General features: G+C 38.2%; 1 protein-coding gene across 8 annotated transcripts in view; it reads left to right on the top strand.

Annotated features, from left to right (window-relative positions):
* MAP3K4 (mitogen-activated protein kinase kinase kinase 4) overlaps positions 1-21,459 on the top strand; it is a 76,615-nt gene that overhangs the window by 47,502 nt on the left and 7,654 nt on the right. For 2 of the 8 annotated variants that reach the window (XM_040597588.1, XM_040597584.1), the window contains 10 exons: positions 1,009-1,087; positions 3,116-3,194; positions 7,425-7,521; positions 8,468-8,584; positions 12,801-12,901; positions 14,044-14,124; positions 15,599-15,790; positions 16,463-16,533; positions 18,297-18,413; positions 20,151-20,310. In XM_040597588.1, the coding sequence (XP_040453522.1) occupies positions 1,009-1,087; positions 3,116-3,194; positions 7,425-7,521; positions 8,468-8,584; positions 12,801-12,901; positions 14,044-14,124; positions 15,599-15,790; positions 16,463-16,533; positions 18,297-18,413; positions 20,151-20,310 (1,094 nt within the window). Of the gene's footprint in view, positions 1-1,008; positions 1,088-3,115; positions 3,195-7,424; positions 7,522-8,467; positions 8,585-12,800; positions 12,902-14,043; positions 14,125-15,598; positions 15,791-16,462; positions 16,534-18,296; positions 18,414-20,150; positions 20,311-21,200; positions 21,314-21,459 lie in introns of those variants that run through there. The other 6 variants (XM_040597589.1, XM_040597585.1, XM_040597590.1 and 3 more) reach the window with 6 other exon arrangements.

Raw genomic sequence — 21,459 nt, 5'->3', positions numbered from 1 at the left:
AAAAATGTTAGTGTGTCTGAAGAAGGGCAATGAAGGTGGTGAAAGGACTGGAGGGAAAGTCTTACATGAGGAGTGGTTGAGCATACTAGGTTTGCTCAGCTTGGAGAAGCAGAGACTGAGGGGTGACCCCATTACTGTCTACAGCTTCTGGAGGGGAAGTGGAGTGCGAGGCGCTGAGCTCTTCTCTCTGGTGATAAGATATGAGGGAGTGCCTTAAAGCTACGTTAGGGGAAGTTCAGATTGAATATTAAGAAAAAAGTTCTTCACTGAGAGGGTGGTCAAGCCCTGGAACAAGCTCCCCAGTGAAGTGGTCATGGCCCCAGGCCTGCTGGTGTTCAAGAAGCATTTGGACAATGCTTAGGTGTATGGTTTAACTTCTGGGTTGTTGTGTGTGGAGTTAGGAGTTGGACTGCAATGGTCCTCATGGGTCTCTTCCAACTCCGTGTATCCTGTGATTCTACCTAGAGGTCTTAAGAGGAGGCAGTGCAGGGAGAGCATGTGGCTGAACTGAAGGCACAACTTACTTTAACCAAGTTCATTAATTATTTTGCTTTACCAGTGTAGGGCTTGAAACCATTGATGCCCGTTACTGCTTATCAGATAGTCGTGAAATCATTAGTACACTTTCAATCTTGTTTCAGAAATGAGAATTTAGGCAGGGAACATAGTGGTTTGGCTTGTTGCTTTGAAGCATATTATGAGTGACTTGATGATACTGTTCCTGAAGAGAGCGTGTGCATGGATTGAAATATACGGCATCACCTGCTCACTTTATTTGGTGGTGTCCTTGCTAAACTCAGACTTTATCTCAGTACTAACTGGGCAAATATTAATACAAGTTAAATATTTTACCTCTTACTTATTAATCCATTTTCTTACAAAGATTGTACCATATTTTCTAGAAGAAAAATAACTGCCATTTACTGTTCTTGGATGTTGTTGAAACTCTTATGATGACTTTAGCAGAAGAGCAGTTAATTTTCTGTCTTTTCTTTTTCTTTGAGCTAGGTGGGCAACTCAAGGTTTTGATTTTCTTCAAGCCATTGAGCCAGCATTTATTTCAGCTCTCCCAGAAGATGACTTCTTGGTATGGAATAAGTTGTTCTGCTTGTTTATTTCTAAATGCTTGTGAAGCTATCAGTACATGTTTTTCAGGGACAGTTTTTGTAAAACAGTCTGAATACAGATGCTGATTGGTGTTGTATGTAACTGTTGATACCTCTTCAGTTTGTAAGATACTGAACAGAGTATGTTTGTGACAATCAGCATTAATGTTTTCAAGTTGCTGACAAGTTGCTGTTTTGGGAGGCTCTTTCTTTGTCTCTTGGGAAAGTTTACAGCAGCTTTTCTACAGAGTTACAATTTATAGTTGTTGTTATAAGTTTCTGAATGTGAGCTCCTGAGGCTTAGCACCAGAGTTCATTTATGGGTATGAATACAAAATCACAATTATTTAAGGGTATTTCTTCAATTTTTTTTCAAATTGTGCCAATGTGAAAAAGACTTTAAAGCATCTTTCTTTTGTTTTTACTGTGAAAAAAATCAGACTAAAACTGGCTTTTTGTGTACTCTGCCTTTCTCCTTTTCCTGTGGAAATAAAATTCTGAGAAGTTATTTCTCTGATCTTGGTACAGTACTACAGAGAAGTGAAAGCACAGTTGCCACAAAATAGCAGAATGTGAGTGTCAGCACCTCTGATATTTATAAATTTTGAGATTTGTTATGAAATGCCAACCACATTAATCTTGCATAATACAGAAACGATAGTTTAGTCTTTTTTTCACATGTATTTTTTATCAAGAGCTCTCAAGTAAGTTATGTTTTAGTTCTATGTGTATGTTGCTGGGAAAGGGTTGTCTTCTGAAACGACAAAGTTAAGCTTGTATTTGAAATACCCTGATACTTTAGCTTCAGGAAGTAGCCCCTCAATTTTATTTGCTTTGACACAGTTGCTAAAAAAGACTTTGAACAAGTGGGAGAGAAAGAGGGGAACCCAAAACCTTAACTACATTTCTGAACTTTTGCTTTCTTAAAATGGGTTTAGTTGTGGAGAGCATCACTTGAAGGATCACATTGTTTTGATTAATCTGAGTCCTGTATAATGCAGGCCACAGCATTTTGCCAATGTCAATCCTAATCTCTTATTTAGATAATACCTGATGTCATAGAGGAATGATGGTCTAGATTTAAAGCTGAGATTCTAGCTCAGTCTGGACTGGTAAAATATGCTAATCCCATGCTAAATGCTTCTATTTTTCTTTCATATTTTTTTGTAGGACCTTTGAGATCCTGGTCTTCACTAAGTTTTTTGATTTCTGGAAGAAATTTTGACTAGTCTGAATGACTGGTATATAGAAGCAGCCTTCATAGCAGCTGTACCAAAGAACAAAACTAATTCTTTATTGTGAAGGCATATTTTATCCCTGTGGTTCTGACAAGTAAACTGAACCAGAGGAAGATTTAATAACTTGTCCAAGGTTACATAGACAGTGAATAGTACACCTAGCAATTAAGCTTAGATTGCTTGAGCCCCAGTTCAGTGGTTTAGTTATTGAATGCCTTTCATGAAAGTTTTGCTAACTTCATGGGTAGGTAATGAAAGTGAATTTCTTTTGATATGCAGTGCTTTGTATTTGTTGTTTTACAGGCTTTAGTCTTGTGATTCAGGCCATCATAGTCTCACCCAATTTCTTCAGGTGTTTTTTCCTGGGGTGGGGAGAGGGAGGACAGAGGAGGTTTTTGCAGCTTTTTCCCGCACGCTTGAAATTTTTAATTTCAATTTTTAATTTTATTAACAATGAGTATTTTTAAGTGTTACTAGCTTTATATTATGAAGTATTCTTTCTGATGTATCATTGTTCAGTTCTTATGATTAGGTAATTTTGACAAGGTCAAAAGGCAAGGCAAGACCAAGACTTTCTAGCTTTAAAAAAAAATAAATAGTAAAACCCTAATGTGGATCCAAAACTTTAATGTAATTGATAGCATGTAGAGGTGCTTACTTGACAAATTACATATTTAACCAATGTCATTTTATTACTGTGAGCTTCACCCTATGACTGTCAACTCTTTTGTAACATAAACCATCACAATTTTTTCTGTTTGTCTTTTTTAGAGTTTACAAGCTCTAATGAATGAGTGCATTGGTCATGTTATTGGAAAACCTCACAGTCCTGTTACAGGTTTGTACCTTGGTAAGGCAGAAGTTACTGGCATTTGTTCTGGAGTTTTGCTGCTATTGTTAGAGAATTTTGACTGTAAAGTACTTTTAAAATGCTAGAAATACCGATAAAAGTATTTTTAAGCTTGTCGTGATTGTTGATGTGAAACCATTATTGCCTGACAAAGTGGTGTAAAACATGGTGGTTTTACTCAAGAAGTTGAAAAGTTTTACAGGTGTTTTCCTCTTGATTTGTCCTTGAATTTTGGTGAAGTCTTGCAGATCTTCAGGAAAAGGAATCTAATTTTGAAAGGTTGTGTAAAGATGTGATTATAACTTTAAGGAGGTGTCACAAACAATTGATTTAGGTTAAGTTGCTTTAAAGAATCACCATCAAAGACCGGAGTGAAAAAGTTGTAATAGGAATTTGTGGGAGTGTGACTTCACAAAGTTTTTAATTTCTGTGTTAGAGTTGTGACTGCTGCTTCGTGTTCTGTGTTCCATTTCCATGGTTTTTGTAAAAATGAGTATAGTGGGCAAGCAATGATAAAAAATCCAGGTACATGTTTTCTCCAATATCCTAAAGTACCTATTGTAATTCTTTCCTAGATTGTGGCATATGCTCTTTTTCTCAAGGTACCTGGAGGAATCATTGCACTGCCTCCTATCCACCAAGTACCTAAAAACTTTGCTTCTCTAGTCCCAGACATTTTTCAGATGGAGTCTTAAATTGTGCTTCATGTAGCACTTGCCATGCTGCTGTTGCTGCTTTCTCCACCTTTTCAGGGGAATCTCCTCTGACAAGAATATATAGATGATGTATATATTGGTACAGTTTCACATTCTGAGGAAGTGAGACTCTTCATAGAAGTTCAGCAAGGGCAGCATGAGCAATTATGGATGTTTGTGGCCATGTGAGAGTCTGTTAAAGATACATTGTATACCTTCTCAAGTAAAGACAAATTTCGTTTTGTCCTCCTCTTGCAGGTAGACCATAAAGGACGTATCTTTTACATCCAGTGCTGCCACCCATGGGTGTGCAGCTGCTTGCAGAGCTGCTGTTAGCGTTGCAGTATTAGGTACTGCGGCTGTTAGTAGGACTCTAACTTGACTCAGGCAAGAGGAGGTTTTTCAGTATTTCAGGAGAGTTTCAGTTTTGATATAATTTTGGTGAGTATTGGCATTTAAGTGCCAGTAATAAGTTGTAAGACTTCATCTCCTGTCCGGTTTTCAGACTGGCCAAACAGGTGAATTATATGGGGAGTGGGTTCTGGAGATGATTTATCACTTTTCCAAATTGTGACTTCAGAAATTCCCTTTCATGCTGTAGCAGAAATTGGGTATTGTGGTAGGTACATTAGTAATTTTTGAATCGGGGAGTGCAGGTGCTGTGCAGAGTACAGCCTCTCAATATTTATTCTAATAGAGCTTAGGTGTGGCTAGATCCAATACTAGTCTCAGGCTTGATCGACTGTTTATGTCTAAAGGATATAAGGAACATCTGTAGTTTAAGTTTGATTGTAGGATTTTAGCAGCACTTAAGCATTGACTCATTTATCATTTACAAAGTGAATCAAATAAGATTTACTTAAGTATGAAAGTGGCTGAACTATGGATTAGATATTGCATTACTTATTGCAAAGTTACTAAATCAGTTCACACACATACATACAGACATAAAGAAATAGAAGTGTGGAGATACATTCACAAATCTATACCTGTTCAAAGTTCCCCATGAATTCAGTGAAATACACAACGTTGAATGCTTTTGCATTTCTCAGCAGGCTAAAGGTTGAGCCTCGAGAAGCAGGAAAATCAGCCCAGGTCCCATCGTCAGCTTTTGGTGATGGTGTCCCTAGTATCACAAACTTGGGTGTTTGTGACTTCTGAGAGACACCTCACTCAGGGAGATGCTGTTTGCAGCCCGCTGCAGTCCAGGAGTGCTCAAAGTGCCTCGCTCAGGACTGCTGTTCATAGTTTGGAGGTGATAGGCTTTAGTCATCAGTAATTGTCCATCCTGGCTGCAATCTGAGTCTGTAATCAATGGAATTTTTCTCAGAATTCCATTGACAGTGGTATCATACCATTTGGAGTCAACAGAGAGTGTTCCCAGCCTTGTTAGGGGTCCCAGGCTTGTTAGGGATGATACAATACAGATAAGGAATGCTCCAAAGATAGCAGGTGGTGGTGGTGTTCGGATAGGGGATGTTTCTGGTACAGCCATGCCCTTTCCCATCTTGGCTGTGCAAGAGGTGCTGGTACAGTCAAGGGATGCTGAACTGCCCAAGCTGTTACACAGATGCTAAGGCCTAATGGGGATTCCTGAGGTTGTAGAGCCACCCAGGGGAGGGGGTGAGATGCACCACCACAGGAGGCAGTTACAGTTCACTTTCATGAAGTTTCATTGTGGCAGTGCGGGTATTTACACTTCTGATGGACATTATATTATCGAGGTATAGAGGAGTTGTACCTGGGGCCTTGATGGTAGAGCTGTGGGAAATAGTTCTCCAGTATCACAGAATTTATCATAGTATAAAAAATATCTCTGGCATTAGAGTGAAATCAACATATTCATTGTTTATCTTGAGAAAAGGATGTTTCCTCAGCTGTGTTTCCCTTTTATGTATCTTTCTTAGTACTGTTTCTGTCTTCCTCCTCTGAAGTCCATTGACAGGTTTAACTTTCAAGATACCACGTTGTCACATCTTTTCTTTCTCCTGATGTCCACTTCCTGGACAGGGTTGATAGCAGAAGACATGAAGGGGAGGGTAACTTGACTCGGGCAAGAGGAGATTTTTCAGTATTTCAGGAAAGTTTCAGTTTTGATATAATTTTGGTGAGAAACTCTTATAGCTGAGAAACCTTTCACAATGAAAGTCAGTCCAATCCTGCAGAAAAAAGTATAGTCTAAAATATATCTTGGCCAGATTCCGTACTGTGATGTAAAACCTCTATATTCATTATTGATGCTGTTGTTCAGAGGAAGGTCAGTTTTAGGTAAATCACTAGCGTGATGATCCCAAAGTACTGAAACTCTTGCAAATGCTTATTGCAGACACAGCGGATCACACAAACTAGTTTGACAGCTTTTGGCTCAGAGGCACGGGGAGGGGGTGACACAGATGGATGGTGCAGACTTGAACAGCAGGCTGAAACTTCAATACGTGTGAAATAAACGTAACTAAACATAAACTGTAGCCATATTTCAGGTACCCCTTTCTATCTTGTGAACAAGAGAAAAGTCAGAATTCCTAGTTCAATTTGCATACTGTGTTGAGAGACTTTAAACTGACTGTGATCTTGACCCCTTTTCCCAAAGCTGAGGATCCATCTGTGTTCATGCTGCTGCCTGTAGGCACGCAGCTAGGGGCTCCTGGTGTTTTATCCTGTCTTTTTGCTTTGTGAAACAGCCTGTCTCTACCCAAGTGGGTTCTGCTGTCTGCATCTTCTGCTAGTGTCTTTGCAAATTACAACAGGGCAGCCAGCACCTGGCCCTGACATCTTTTACTTGTCCTGGTAGTGCAAGGCAGAAGCTCACTGTGATTAACCTAGCCTGCCAGTAAGTACTGACTTGTGTTTTGATGGGCAGTCAGCTATCTTGTGACCTGACTGCCACAGTATTTTTATGACTGGTTGGGGAGAGGCTGAGGGAAGGGGAAGACACTGCAGACTGCTCTGAGGGGCACTGAATGAGTTAGGCATGAGGGCAGTGATGGCTCATTTAGGTTTGACTGGGTTCCTTTGTACCGCTTTCTTGGGGCAGGCTGTCATGGGGGACATTTAGTATGGGTAAAACTGTCATATGGGAGGCTTTTTCCCAGCTCGTTTTGCTCACTGTTACTGACTGAGAAAACAAATTCTGATGCAAAAGGAACATAATAACACTCTGCTTTTTTAATTATTATGTGCTTTGTTAATATTTATTTTGCAATAAGATAACAAATCATCTTTCATCTGTGAAGTTGAAATAATTAAGATGTAGTTTTAGTGAAGCGAGTACGCATCTTCTGATAGCTAGTTTTTAATTGTGTGGAGACCTTTCATTGTTTTATAGATGAGTTACATGATACAATAGTATGAATAGTAATACATAGAATAGATTTATTTAAAATTGAAATGCTTTGTTTTTTTCTTAAAGAATAAGACATGTGCCAGTTCATACTTAACTGTGAAATGAATTTTTTAAAAACTTTCTGCCTTGAAATGGCCCTAAGAGAGTTTTTCTGGCATCTGAGTAAATGTGCTACCTTTTTTATGTTTGCAGCAATTCATCGAAACAGTCCCCGTCCTGTAAAAGTACCTCGGTGCCATAGTGATCCACCAAATCCTCATCTTATCATCCCTACGCCTGAAGGCTTCAGGTATTTAGCATTAGTAGAGTTCTAAACTGGTTTATCCTCTCTTGGCTATGCTGGCTGTCAGTAAGTGGAACACCTTTTCTTTCTTGTTGAGGGCAAAGCAGCAGAAAAAGTTAGCATGTTAGTGGTTCAATTTTATCGATGTACTTTTAAGGACAATATTGTGTTAGTGGTCTGAATTTTATCAATGTGCTTTTAAGGACAATATTGTTTCTTTTTCTCCTCTGTGCCCTCCCCCTTTATTTTACAGGTTTCTATTGGTGCATGCTTTATCACTTAGAAGTCATTCTTATCCCCTTTGTCTTTCCTGAAATGTCTTTCAATGTAACAAGCATTAATTCAGTGAAGACTGCTCATCAACAACATTTTTATTTCCTTCCCCACTTTGAATAGCTGCATACTTGCCTGTGATGTTACTTTCTGTAGCTTAGCATAGATAAGACTTAAAAATGTAGCATTCTGGAATATGGTGGCATTTCTGCGTAGTTACCAAACTGCTGTGAGGAAGCTTAAAGCAATGGATAATTTTCCTTCCCTTTGAAAGAGTTGACATGAGAACTAATGCAAAAATAGTTTTGAGAAATTTAAAAATAAACTTCGCCATACAGATTTTCACACAAAGAGAGGGATTTGTTTTCCAGGATCAGCACAGTGACAAGCATTTCATTTGACTTTTTTTTTTTTTTTTTTAAGTTGCTTTGCTGTTGGCATAAACTAGTACTACTGTAAAGATTTGGAGATTTTTATTTTGAAGGTGGTGATTATTGTACATATTGGTAGCCTCTGAAGCTTCTGAGACCCTGAATTGTTCCACATAAAAGTCTTTATGTACTTGAAAAAGCTTTAAAGTCAGGCCTTATTATGCACACTTCAGAATTTTATTTTTAAAATAAACTTTCAACTCCGTACTTTTTTGTACTGTTTCTTGAAGTTTTTCTTCTTGCCACAGCACACGGAGTGTCCCTTGTGATGCACGGAACCATTGCAGCGTTGCTGTCAGTCGCCCCGCTCCCATCGGTAGCGACTCAGCTCAACCCAAACCTGTCAGCAGTGCAAATGATACCAGGTAGCTCTGCTCCATGACGTAGCAGCCTCATTCTACTTACATCACCCATATAACTGTTTCCACAAACTTGAGTCCTAGTAGATCATTTGCAACGTACTTTTCCGTCCCATCGTGTCTTCCACTGGTGCCTTCATTCATGTTTGACTTGAGCAAAATCCTATGTCTTAGAAAGAGATAAGACCACTTTCAATTTGAAACGTCTGAACAATGTGGTTGTTAAAGCATGCCGTTGTGATGTAGATTACAAATTTACTCAGTAAAAATGTCCATGAAATTAAAACGTACCAGTCAGTAAATTGGTGTAACTTCACTAAATAATTAGGATTGATAAGTAACTCTGCACTAAGATGACTGTAACATGCAAATAAGCCCTAGGATATATTTGTTTCATGTTAGCTAGCAGTTTTGGTATTGTTATTGTCTGCCATAAATACTTTGAAATACTATATAGTGGCAAACACAGAATTATACACATAAGATTTCAGGAGGTTTTTTTTTATTTCTTGTTACACCTTTGGCTTCTCAGACTTGTGCAGAATAAACTTACTACAAACAAAAACATTCCTATATCAGGGTATGTAACAGAAACCACTCCTTGTGTCGTCTGTTTGCAGAGGTCACGAGTGGATTTTTTGGTAGACCTGTGTTAGTACTCTTTCTTGCTTTTTGGCCTCTGATTTGGCAGTAGTATTTCAGACTGTTCCTTCTTCCCACACTACAGTCAGACCTCTGACAAGTCTCCTAAGTTCCCTAATGTTACTCTTTTGTAAATTTATTTTTAAAAATTATTTTCCCTGCACCCCTGCCTCTGAAAATCCTGCTATTCACACAATGATATAATCTTAGGATTTATAAATAGCTTTTTAGGTTTTTATTTCTGCGGCAGAGTTTAGAACTCTTGTACAAGATTTTAGCTCCCTTCTACAAGAGATCTGTATGAATGGAGACACATGATCTTGACTGTTTCACACAGCTGTGGAGAAAATAAAGGACAGGTAATGAAGGAACAATAGATTGATAGTGACCAAAGTGAACTTAGATATGACTTGATTATGAATTATTTATTTTTAATAAACAATTTCCAGTTGTTAGCTAACAAACTGTTGTGGTTTGTAGATTTGTTACCAGATGCACAGTAGAATCATATGTTCAGGTGTTCAGAGGGAAGTTGCCACTTCTTACATAAGATCTTCCCTGCAAGTCTTTTCAGCTTATTTTTATGAGAAGATATGACTTGCACCCTACAGTAGCCTTTAGATGTACAGCTTGTGAGTCTAGGCCCTGTTTGTTTTAGGTTGAAAATACATCCTGATTTTTTTGTCATTCAGACTACATGAATTTGTTATATATCCTTCATGCTTTTAAGTCCGCTGTTGAAAAAGAGCAGTCAGTAGTCTGCAGCGCTATCTATTTGAAAAGCCCTTCCCAAGTAACATTCTAGAGATTTTCACTGACAGGTTCTGGTATCTTTATAAGCTGAAAGGGTGATGGTTAATTAGTATTTATGATTTTTAAAATTAAGAACTTCTTTATTTGATAATTAGTCTTTACACTACATATGAAGGGAAATTTTTCATATGTACAGCACTTTGAGCCAAGGCAGATCTTTGAAGTTAGTTAATTTTTCAGGAGGGGGGTAGGAGGCTAGTTTTTAATTCTTGAAGGCTTTGTTGTGATTTTTATACCACCTAACGCAACTGTCAGGTTTATAATTTGACACACTTGAATATAGTAGTATATTCTTTTAATGTTTTCCACATGTGTGTCCTTTACAAATATTGATCTAAGTGTGAAGGTTGTAGTTTTGACAGTTTCTTCTAGTTCAAGGAGGTAGTCATTAGGAAGAAAAGAAATGAGAATTCTACTTCTTAGTTGCAGTCAAATGCATAATATTTTCATGGGTTGTAACATGAAAGGTGACGTGATTGCAGCATTTTAGTTGAATCACCTATGCCTATTTTTCAGACTTGCATTTCTCTTAGCTCTGTTTTTACTTCTTGTTAATAAAATATCCCATGATTATTACACTTTTTTTTATTATTATTCACTCCCTGGATTATAAAGTAGCATTGTTTAACCCCCTGTTTTGCCTAGGAAGAATTTCAAGAAAAAAATTACTAAAGCAGAGGCAGAGTTTTGGAGGCTGTTGGGGTTGTTTAGGGGCTTTGTTTATTGAGAAAGGCAAAATATTACAACATATTTCTGGTTTTAATATAGTTAAAAGAAAGTTGCAAACTTTAACACATTGCAGTCTTAATTATGTATTTCATTTATTTGTACTCCAAAAGAGAAATGGAAGCTGTTGGATCAAGAAGTGTTTTTGTGGTTTTATATGCAAGAAGTTTCAGGTCCAGCTGCTGGAATAGCACAAAACCAAAAACTTCATACGCTTCCCAGAAACTCTTTAGACATTTATTACATGACTGTAGGCATTAAATATCTATTGAAAGCTGAATGGAACTTGAAAATCAATTGTACTAGGCACTGCGTAGTGCACAAATGCCACCATAGTTCTGTTGAAGTTGTTTGTTGTTTATTTTGGGGTTTTTTGTTGTCAAGAAATAGCTTAATATAACTAGAAAGTAAGATCCATAGCAGCGGTACCTGGTTGTTTACATTATGCTTTCTGATTATTACATTTACACTATGTTCGTACTAATGACCTTTATTAATATTTAATTCCTGAGCTAGCTAGGGTTATTATTCATAATTCTGTATTTATCCAGGACTGGAGCAGAAATTTAGCAAGTCTTCTCTTTTTCTTTGTTTCTTTGTCTGGCAACATACACACAGTCTTTCTGGATGCAAACAGTAAAAGATCTGGGTGGCTAAGAGGGACCTGAAATGGATTTTAGACACCTGCATTCCAAGTGATGATACTTAAGGTCCTCCGTTCAGCTACTGGCCTCATTTTAGAGGTGGTTTAGCTTTGCTTGTTTTTAAGCTCTTTGTGCCTCTAGAATTATTCCTGTGTGCTGAGAATAACCTCAGCCTTCTTGCTGATTAAAATCTCAACTTCCTGAAGAGTGCCGAGGATTTTCACTAATGCAGTCTCAGTTCCTCCACAAACTTAAAAGATTTAGTTGGCAGTAGTAGGGAGTGGAAAGCAAGCATCATATTGAGAATGTTCACGTGGGAATAGTGCGTCTTGGATTTTTGGCTTCGGTTCTCAAGATTGTGAAGGTTGTGTCTCTTTCTTTTTTTAAACTATGATTAGGTAATAGTTGGATACAATTCAGAAGCAACTTCAGGGATGTAGGGAAGTCCTCTCATAGTTGTGTGCACTTTGATGCCAGAGATCTTTCATCTTTTTGTAGTTGTTAGCCTTCAGTGAAGGATTTAACAGTGTTCCCTGCTTTCCAGTAATGTTAAGCTCGTACCTCTAAAGCATTATGTTAAAGGAGTCATCAGTCACAGCTCTTTCCCCCCACGCTTTAAAAATTGAAATGGAGCCTTGTCTGAAAGGAGTTATTGTAGAAAGACTTTAATGAGGAATTTATAGCTCTAAACCGGGAGTGGATTGATCGATGTCTTGGGCTGGAGGAATGTGCCTGAAGATTTAAGACATATCTCTCAGTATTGTTTCGCTTTCTGTTCAGCATGCTTATTCATCTGGGTCTTATTCTGATGTATCTGTTTCTACGCTGTGCTGTCTGGAAGAGCTAGGGCCTCCAAGCAGTCAAGCTGCTGTCGTTTAACAACTGTCCTTCCTGTCAACTGGCTTGTGGCTCTGCCCACTAGTTTAATGATTACGGACGGTGACTGTATTTGCAGCGCACTAGAAGCATATGAATGCAGTTACCACCCTTCATCTGACAATGTGGCTCACATTGTCACCCAGCTGAATCGCTTTGGATTGCATATCCAAACCTGGCACCAGCTGCATCCTGCAGCAGCTTAGTAGTATGTTACAGGTCATTAAAGTGGATTCTGTTATTATGGGCAAGTAACAGTTTGAAGTAGTTTAAGCTTTTGAAGCTTAGGGTATTTTCATAGAGTGATGTAACTAAAATTATATAAAAAGTCTTTGTTCAGGGGAAAAAATAAGATAGAAAGGGTTTTCAGTTTACTTCTCAGCATCAGTTTTTCTTTCATGTTACTTTCGTGGTTCACGTCCTAGGCTTCAGAGGTTCTTTCTCTTTGAAACTGCAGTTAAATTGTCACCAGTAGTTTAGTGCAATGCTAAGTTAATTAGTACAATGGCTCTTTTTAACAGGGGTTCCAGTGTCCCTGAAAATGATCGACTGGCTTCAATAGCAGCTGAGTTGCAGTTCAGATCCCTTAGTCGTCACTCCAGTCCCACTGAAGAGCGAGAAGGTGATTGTCACAGTAACAGATTGTGACCTGGATGTGCAGATGATTTATGTCATTAACATATTTCTCTCTGTTCCCAGTTCTTAGCCTTGCAAAAAATTTTTTTTCACCTTTTCCCATTCAGAAATCTTAGATTTTAAACTTTTAGGCTTATATTGTCAGAGCAAGTTCTTCTGTTTTCAGACATATCCACTATTCTCTTGCCTTTCATATTGTTTCTGAATTGTACCTGAAGGAATTTCCTGGTGTCTTACTAAGTTACAGCATTCAAAATGAAATGGGTAACGTTACTGCTGAATTATATACCCCATTTGATAGCAAATTTCTAAATGCTGTTAATGAGGTATGAACTGGCCCCATCAGACAGTGAAGAGTTTTCTGACCAGTTCTTTGACTACCACTGTGGTATTCATCACAGAAATACTTGCTGTTAATTGAATCCTGGAAGAAGGGACAGGGTGTGTAACTTGATGTCCTGATCAGGGCTCCTCCTTCAGGTTTCCACAGCCGCTGTATATGTGGTATTTATTACAACAAATACTCGGACACATTGATTGTTAAGATAGTGTGTTCTGTGCAAATTAAAATGAACTACAAAATCTCAAGCGAAGTAGAGTTGATGTGGTCATCCTGCAAAATGAAAGCGATTTCGAAGAAAGAAATGCCTTAAAAATTTATACTAAGAGGTGTGAGGGATTTTTTTGGTTTGCTTTTTAAGCAGATGTTGAAAATACTGTCTGCCTCATGCTTATTCCCCTTTTAATGTATCTGTATGAATGGGAAACTAGCTTAGATTGGAATGAATATAGGTCTCCCTAAGGAACCTTAGGAAGACTGTTTTCCTGCAGATTCCTTACATATTTGATTGATTATGAGTGCCCTGACTTGTAATGCTTCACTCAATTGTGGAAGGAGATCTCTGTTCCTGTATAAATTAAACCCTATTTCGGAATAGCTTTCACAATTTGTTTTCTGAAGAGAAGCCCTTTTTGAATTCAAGAGCATACGTTGCTATATGGTTGCCTTGTATACTTGATAGGTGTTATAAGTCCTGATATGCAAGATCTCCGCTTCTACTGAATATAGTGGCATAATCTTTAATGTGAGATAAAGCCACCTTCATGCTCACAGTATTATTTCTCTAGAACCATCGTATCCAAAAGGAGATTCGAGTGGCTTATCCCGGAGGAGTTGGGAGCTCAGAACTTTAATTAACCAGACCAAAGGTAGGTGTTTAGGAGTCACCATAATGTAATGCCAATTAAAATAGTGCTGTAATAAAAGGATGACTCTTAGTTTTCACAGTGTCGTGCATAGGAAAGGGAAAAAATAAAATCCTGACTGCAGATAGAAGATACTGCTAACAAAATCACAAAGTGTACTCTTTTGAGGTAGGAGTAGTTATATTCTATAAAAGTTACATCTTTTCAGTTTCTGAAAGATGGTAGCAGTGTTCTTCAAAATGAGTACATTCATTACTATACCAAGTGTAGAAGTTTGCTGTCCCTGTTCAGTGCCCCATTATGAACTGCATGACGGTAGGAAACACTTCCTCGCTTCCTAAGAGATCTCCCCAGCATGGGATTTTTTTATTTTGAGTGTCTAACAGTGCATGGTCCTATACTTTCCCAAATTCAAGGCTATTATGGGTCCCCTTCCTCTCTGTCCTGCTGCTTGTTTTCATGAAACTTAAGTAATGATTACTTTCGAGATTCCTGTACCATACAGATACATACATGTTGATTGCTTGCATATATTGTGGCAGGGTGGAACCTCATGAAACATTATAAAAACTGGTCTCTCATTATGTGGCTGAGACAGAACACAGGAAGAACAGCAAAAAAAATTTCTGAGCTCTAGAAGGCTTATTTTTTGTTTAGAACATAAGCATTGAAGGAATTGAGTTTGTTTAAACTGGAAAAGAAGAATGAGGGAAGACCTGAAAATTACTAGAAGACTGCTGTAATGGGACCTGGTTTTACTGTCCACTGTGAATAAGGAAGATTTTGGTTTAAAACTACAGCAAGGCAAATTTAGTGTAGATGAAGTGGTATTAATTATAGGTGGGCAGTAGAATATACCATTTGGAAGTATCAATATCTCCATCTTTTGGAGACTGTTAGAAACAGTTTAGACGACTGTCAGTCAGCAGTGGAAGACATGTAATTTTTGTGCTTTACAATGAGGGGATAAATTAATGCTGCCCTGACACTTCTTCTGGACTCACTCGCTAAGATTCAGTTTCATGGTAGGACTGGAAAGCTGGAGATACATAATACTTCTAAATCTTTTGAAACAACAGATGCTGTGAGTTTTCCAAGAAACCTTTCATGTCTCTGTAGAGCAAAACATTACCTGTCCTTCTTTCCTTGGTGCTCTTAGTGACCCTAACACAATTTCCACTGGTGGTTAGTTGCAGACCAAATGCAAACAAGTGCATTGCATTTCATACATTCAATTTCCTTGAATCAAGTAAAAGATAATTAGAAAAGTACCAGCATTTTCATTTTACTTCAGTTTCATATGTGGTAGTTTCGTATGTGATTACTAAAATGTTTTAATTTTTTTCCTACAACTTAAATTAGACTCACAAAATAGTTGTCTTTGAATTCAGGTCGCTTCACGTGATATCAAAAGGTAACAAAATACAAACACAGTGAATATTTCTCAATCAAGGAAATTGTTCATCACTCTTTTTAGACACTGCTTCCAAGCAAGCACCGATTGAAGCTGTTCAAAAGTCTGTTCAATTGTTTGAAGAAAGGAGATACAGAGAGATGAGGAGGAAGAACATCATTGGCCAAGTTTGTGACACACCGAAATCTTATGATAATGTCATGCACGTAGGTTTGAGAAAAGTGACTTTCAAGTGGCAGAGAGGAAACAAAATTGGTATGTTTATTATACCTTCATTTATCAGGCTAAAGTACCAAGCTTAGTATTTTTGAAGGACATTTAAGACTATCTTTTGAAATCTTGGGTCTCAGCATAGGTAATAGTAGCTTTACTGAAATCAGAATATTAAAATACTGTAGTAGCTAGGATTTCTTTTATGTAGGACTCCAATGAAGTTTTCACTGGTCAAATAACAAGAAACAAATGAGGAGAAGGATTTGGTTAGGACAGTTATTTAGGTATGGTCCTGTGATTCCTGCATGTGTTTAACTGTGTAAAAATGTTTGATGAGTTCTGCTTTTGAAGAACCAGAAATATGAATGGAAATGAGCACAAACTTTGGGATTTGTTTAATTCACCAGTTGTTACCCCCATACAGTCATTGCTTACTCCCTGGTTTGGGATTTGTGGGGAAAATCCTCATATTCATGAGAAGGTGTCTTTCAGGTCAGCCTGTTAATGTAATGTTTTTACTCTTCATCAGCTTGAATTCAGGACTATGAGTGTAGTATTAGATGTTACAGGTTAAAAGCTACTTAAAAATTTTAAATTAAAATAAAGGTAAATAACCTTGGCAAGCTGTTTTCAGTGATGTTTTCTTGTTGCAGTTGATGTACATGTTGTTTATTTCATGTAGTGTAATTAGTTTTTCTTATTTTAATTGTGCAGGTGAAGGCCAGTATGGGAAGGTCTATACCTGTATCAGTGTTGACACTGGAGAGCTGATGGCTATGAAGGAAGTGAGTACTCTGTATACAAGAATCACTGTTGTCCTTGTTTTTTTCCCAAACCACATGGGCATGATTTTAGCAGGCATTAAGGATTTCTGAACACTGTTGTTAAGTAATGGGGAAAGAATGGGAAGACGAATTCTTTCTTCATGTAGCCACATCTGTTATTATTACTTGTTCCTCCTTAAGTTGCTTAAACTTTTTATTTTCAGTTTACCATTTTCAATTTAAATCTATGTAAAATTGATATTATTATTTTTTTTTTTACTAATCTCATGGGGTGTTGTGAACTTAATGAATGCTTGCTTAATATATGTGAACTCCCATTAAGAGATCTTAAATTATTTTGGAAAGACTTTTCTGATTAGTGAAGACTGTACACAGACTTATATTTTACTTTGCAATATTCCCTCTCACATCTTATTCCTTTTTTCTTCATTCCGTAGAGCAGAAAATTGGAAGTATTACATTGGATGTTTTTATGCTTCTCCTGTAGTTTAAATGAGCTAGGCTGAGTCACAAAACTGTTGACTAACCTGGTGGGTACAGAAAATTTAATTGTGAGGATAGAAGAAAGTAAAGCTGTGTAGGCAGAGAGATCTGTTTTCCCTGTGGCACTTTGTTTTTAAAAATATTTGTATTGTTTAGTTTTATTGCATTTCTGCATCTTCAGACAACTGTGAGCATCAACTGTTCACAACAGTTACCATGCCAGCCATTTGATGCCAGAGCAGTTATGTTTTATGAGCCAGTTCCTCCACACATACAATATGTATGTGATCTCAAAGGTGTGGGGGGAAAAAAAAAAAAAAAAAAAGACTGGGTTTGTGCTTAACTTCTTGTAACGCACTAATTCACTGACTAATACAAACACTTGGAATTTTTTTGTTGTGTTTTTTTTTTTTTCTCCTGATGCAATAACATTTTTCTGTCCATGAGTAGCGGTCTGTTTCTGGAATTCAGAGTTGCTTTCTAGATCCAAGTGCTTTTTACAGATTAGCATGTGTGTGCTCTTTAGCAGAAGTTCAAGTAAATTAAATGGACCTTGTTTGGGAGTCACTTCACTAGTAGGCTAAATGTAGAGGATGCTGCCTTTTCCCGTAGTATTTTTAACTTCCAGAATTATTTCACCAAGAAACATTCCCAGCCTTCCCATTGCAGACTTAAATGCAAACTCTTTGCAACTTCCAAATAAAAGGCTTTTCTGGATTTGCTTAAGAATACCTTGGGAGAAGGTTTATTCGTTTATTTGTGGTTAAAAACATTACATTCCCCCTGCCCCCTGAGATTTCTTTGGACCTTAGTGTCTTAACCACAGTGTCATTAAAATCTCTTCAAATGACGGAGCTCTTCCTGATGTTACTTTCAGATTCTCTTGTACTGTCTGTCTACCCCATTTAAGCTAGAAGGCAGGCTCAGAAGAGATACATATGTGCATACATGTGTGTATTGATACATTTAATTAACAACATTTTGCTTTTATGATGTTTATAAATCATCATATTTGTATGCAATTTTCAAAGTTTGGTGTTCATTTTTGTTTAAGTTTGGGATGGTATTTTGGGGCTTTTGGTGTGATGATGCTGGTTTGTTTTTTTAAAAGAATGTAAACCTGTTGATTTGTGTTTGTGTTTATAATGGGTTGTTTGGTCCTTTTTTTGTGGGGGTTGTTTTGTGGGGGTTTGGGTTTTTTTGTGTGTGTGTGTGTTTTTTTTTTTTTGTTCCTTAGCAATTTGAAATAGTGGCAAAATAATGAAAATTCTTTCTTTCAGATAAGATTTCAGCCTAATGATCACAAAACCATCAAAGAAACAGCTGATGAACTGAAGATTTTTGAAGGCATCAAACACCCTAATCTGGTTCGTTATTTTGGTGTGGAGCTCCATAGGGTAAGAAAACATAAATTATTGGGGCTGTCTGATAGGGCAGCGAAAAAATTCTAAGCAGCTTTGGATCGTTGGAGGTTTCACTTGAGAACATTCTAGTTTAGCTTAATTGTCTGCATATCTCTGAATTGCAGTGTGTCTTTTTTTTCTCTGATTGTTGAGGTCTCTGAAATAGTTTGGACAATTTTTTTGGAACCTGTACATGAACACAGAAGGTTCACAAGAAGTGAATTGACTGAGTAATGCTGGAGCTATTGTATGCTGCTACTCTGTTTAACTACTCTAAAAGCAAGCTATATCATATATGGTATGGTAACTTCTGTATGCAGATAAAGACTAGACAGCCTAAAACCCTTCAGTGTTAGCAGCAGAGCTTGCACCCAATATCTTGTTGATTTCTGGAAAAATTTTGTGCTGGCATTTAAATCTTGATGCCAGCAAGTGTATTAAGAAAGATCTTTTGGAATTCAGCTAACATCTCTTCAGAAGGAAGAATGACTTTTCTTGCTTGAGCAGCAGAACTAATGAAGCCTGGTTTTCTTACGGAGTTGGATTTCAGAGTTGCATGCTGAGACATCCAGTATTTTTATTGCTCTCTGCTTCCCACATGCCCTTCCCACCTCCCCGTGTGAGTCTCAATCCTTCCTGTATCTACCCAGTGAGGTGGGCAGGGAACAGGACACCTGGTGCCTGGCTGGGAAGCATGTGTGTGGGTTTGACTGATTCGCTCAGTATGAGCGAGCTGATTTGCTGACCAGTTGCTGGTTTAGAAGGGCATAAAGGCTGCTCTCTGCATTTCTGTGCTTGGGGACACAACTTTGGGTGTCTGTGCCACTGGGGCATTGGTTTCTCAGGCTAGTTCTAAGAGCGTAGTGGCTTTGCCATCTTTTTGTATTAAATTAAGTCTGGCTGAAATTGCCTGAGCTTGCAGACAGGGAGAGGCAACAAGAACCTTACTTTTTCTTAGAGTTAGAGTTGGTATGCTTGTTCAAGCCACAGAAAGCAACAAAAAATTTGCCCTCCCCAAGCAATCAACACATGCTATTGCAGGAACTGGGGCAGGGGGGAAACCAACATCAAGCCGAAAACATCGTTTTACCTTTTTTCTAAACATGCAAAGGAGCTTTTTGTATTTCTGTGTAATATACCTACAGAATGTCCAAAGTGCTTTTTGGTTGATGCCAGAGTAACACATTTTATATCACTAAATAGTATCAACTACATAGAAACGATGCAGATGGACATGTAGCAGAGGTTTTCGATTTTCCTTAGCTGTGCAATAGAATATATTAGGTTGAAGAATGCCCAAGAGGAGGGGTCCTCAAACTACGGTCCGCGGGCCGGATACGGCCCCCCAGGGTCCTCAGTCCGGCCCCCGGTATTTACAGAACCGCCGGGGGTTGGGGGGGGGGAAACCAAGCAGCCACAGATGGCCTCCTGCCACTTCATCCGTGTGCCGGCCCCCTGGTTAAAAAGTTTGAGGCCCCCTACCCAAGAGACTAGAGCTCTGAAGAGGTGATTTATTAGATCCCATGGTGAGAGATACTTCCATTAAAACATTACATGGTACTTCCATTACTTTTCACAAACAACGAAAGATGGAAGGAAAACTTGATCCTAATTCAGTGTTGTTTTTTTTTTTAAAAAAAAAGTTTTAAAAAAACAAAACAAAAACAAACAAAAAACCCAGAAAAAAACACAAACAAAACCCAATCAAATCCGGTTTGGTTCCCACAACAGGAAGAAATGTACATCTTCATGGAGTACTGTGATGAGGGCACTCTGGAGGAGGTATCAAAACTGGGCCTTCAGGAGCATGTCATTAGGCTCTACTCAAAGCAAATCACGGTTGCTATCAATGTACTACATGAACATGGTATTGTTCATCGAGACATTAAAGGTAATGTTAACCCAAAAAGGTAATGTTGTTGTTTCAGTGTTGTAGGTGAGGGCGGGGGGGGAGGGATGGGAGACGTATTTGCAGATTTAGCGCACATTATCTATACAGTCATTAAGTGTATAAAGCCTTCTACTCATTTTTCGATATTCAGTTTGTGAGTTATTGGCTAGTTACATGCTCCTTTTTAAGTGCAGAACATAAAAAAAATGTTCACGGTTGGCATTGCAAACTCATACATTCTGCCCATGATTTATATATTTTCTGTAGAGGTGGTTAAGATTGTTGGGATTCATCCAAACTCAAATTTCTGTCCTTGTATTTTTATATACCGAGTTATGTAATGTTGTTTTTCTTCTCATGTATGCAAGAAACAGTTGCGTTCTGTGGGAGCTGACGAGCAGTGTACAGTGCCAGAGTTGTTCATCAGAACTTTTCCTTGTGATCCCCATTTTCCAGAAGAGTGTTAGGATTCAGATGAATGGTTGATTAAACATGGTAGTAAAAGAAGTTAATTGGGGTATGGTAAAATTACTTACCTAGTGGTTTTTTTGCCATACATTTATCTACTCATGCCTGGCTCTCAGCATTTGATTATAAAATGAGCAGACTGGAACTACAGTAACTGAAGGGGGTTTGGTTATGGCATTTGCTTAAGACACCCAGTGTCAGTCCACATATCACATTCATTTTTCTTTTCCTGCACCTTCCAAGAACATCCTCCATGTCTAGTTATCTTGGTTTTATTAGTCTGGCATATTTTGTTCACCTATGGCAGAAACTTAACAGAAGGTAGGGGAAGCAATGCACACGATATGCCCTGCGAATGCTCATTTTATGACAAGGCAGTGCAACCCAACGATGCTGGGTTTCTATGTCCCTCTTGCTCACAGGGTTTTGAATCACCGCAGCAGTGTAGGAGGTTCCCAGTTGCTCTTGGTCCTTTGGCCTCGTGCTTCTCATTTGGGAAAAGAACTATCTACGATCCAGAGGCCTCCCACCCAGGTAGGCCACTCTTGAGTCAGTTTTGGCTTTTTTTTCCTAGAAAATACTTTCCCTTACTCCCATTCCCTGGCAATCTTGCCTTTTCTGGTTCTCCTTCCTCACCAAAGGTTTCTCGCTAGTTGTGAATTTCCCTCTGTGCTTTTCACA

The sequence above is a fragment of the Falco naumanni genome, chromosome 6 (assembly GCF_017639655.2).
Source record: "Falco naumanni isolate bFalNau1 chromosome 6, bFalNau1.pat, whole genome shotgun sequence".
Taxonomy (NCBI): domain Eukaryota; kingdom Metazoa; phylum Chordata; class Aves; order Falconiformes; family Falconidae; genus Falco; species Falco naumanni.
Note: the sequence above shows the minus strand (reverse complement) of the source record. Positions and strands in the feature narration are given on the sequence as shown.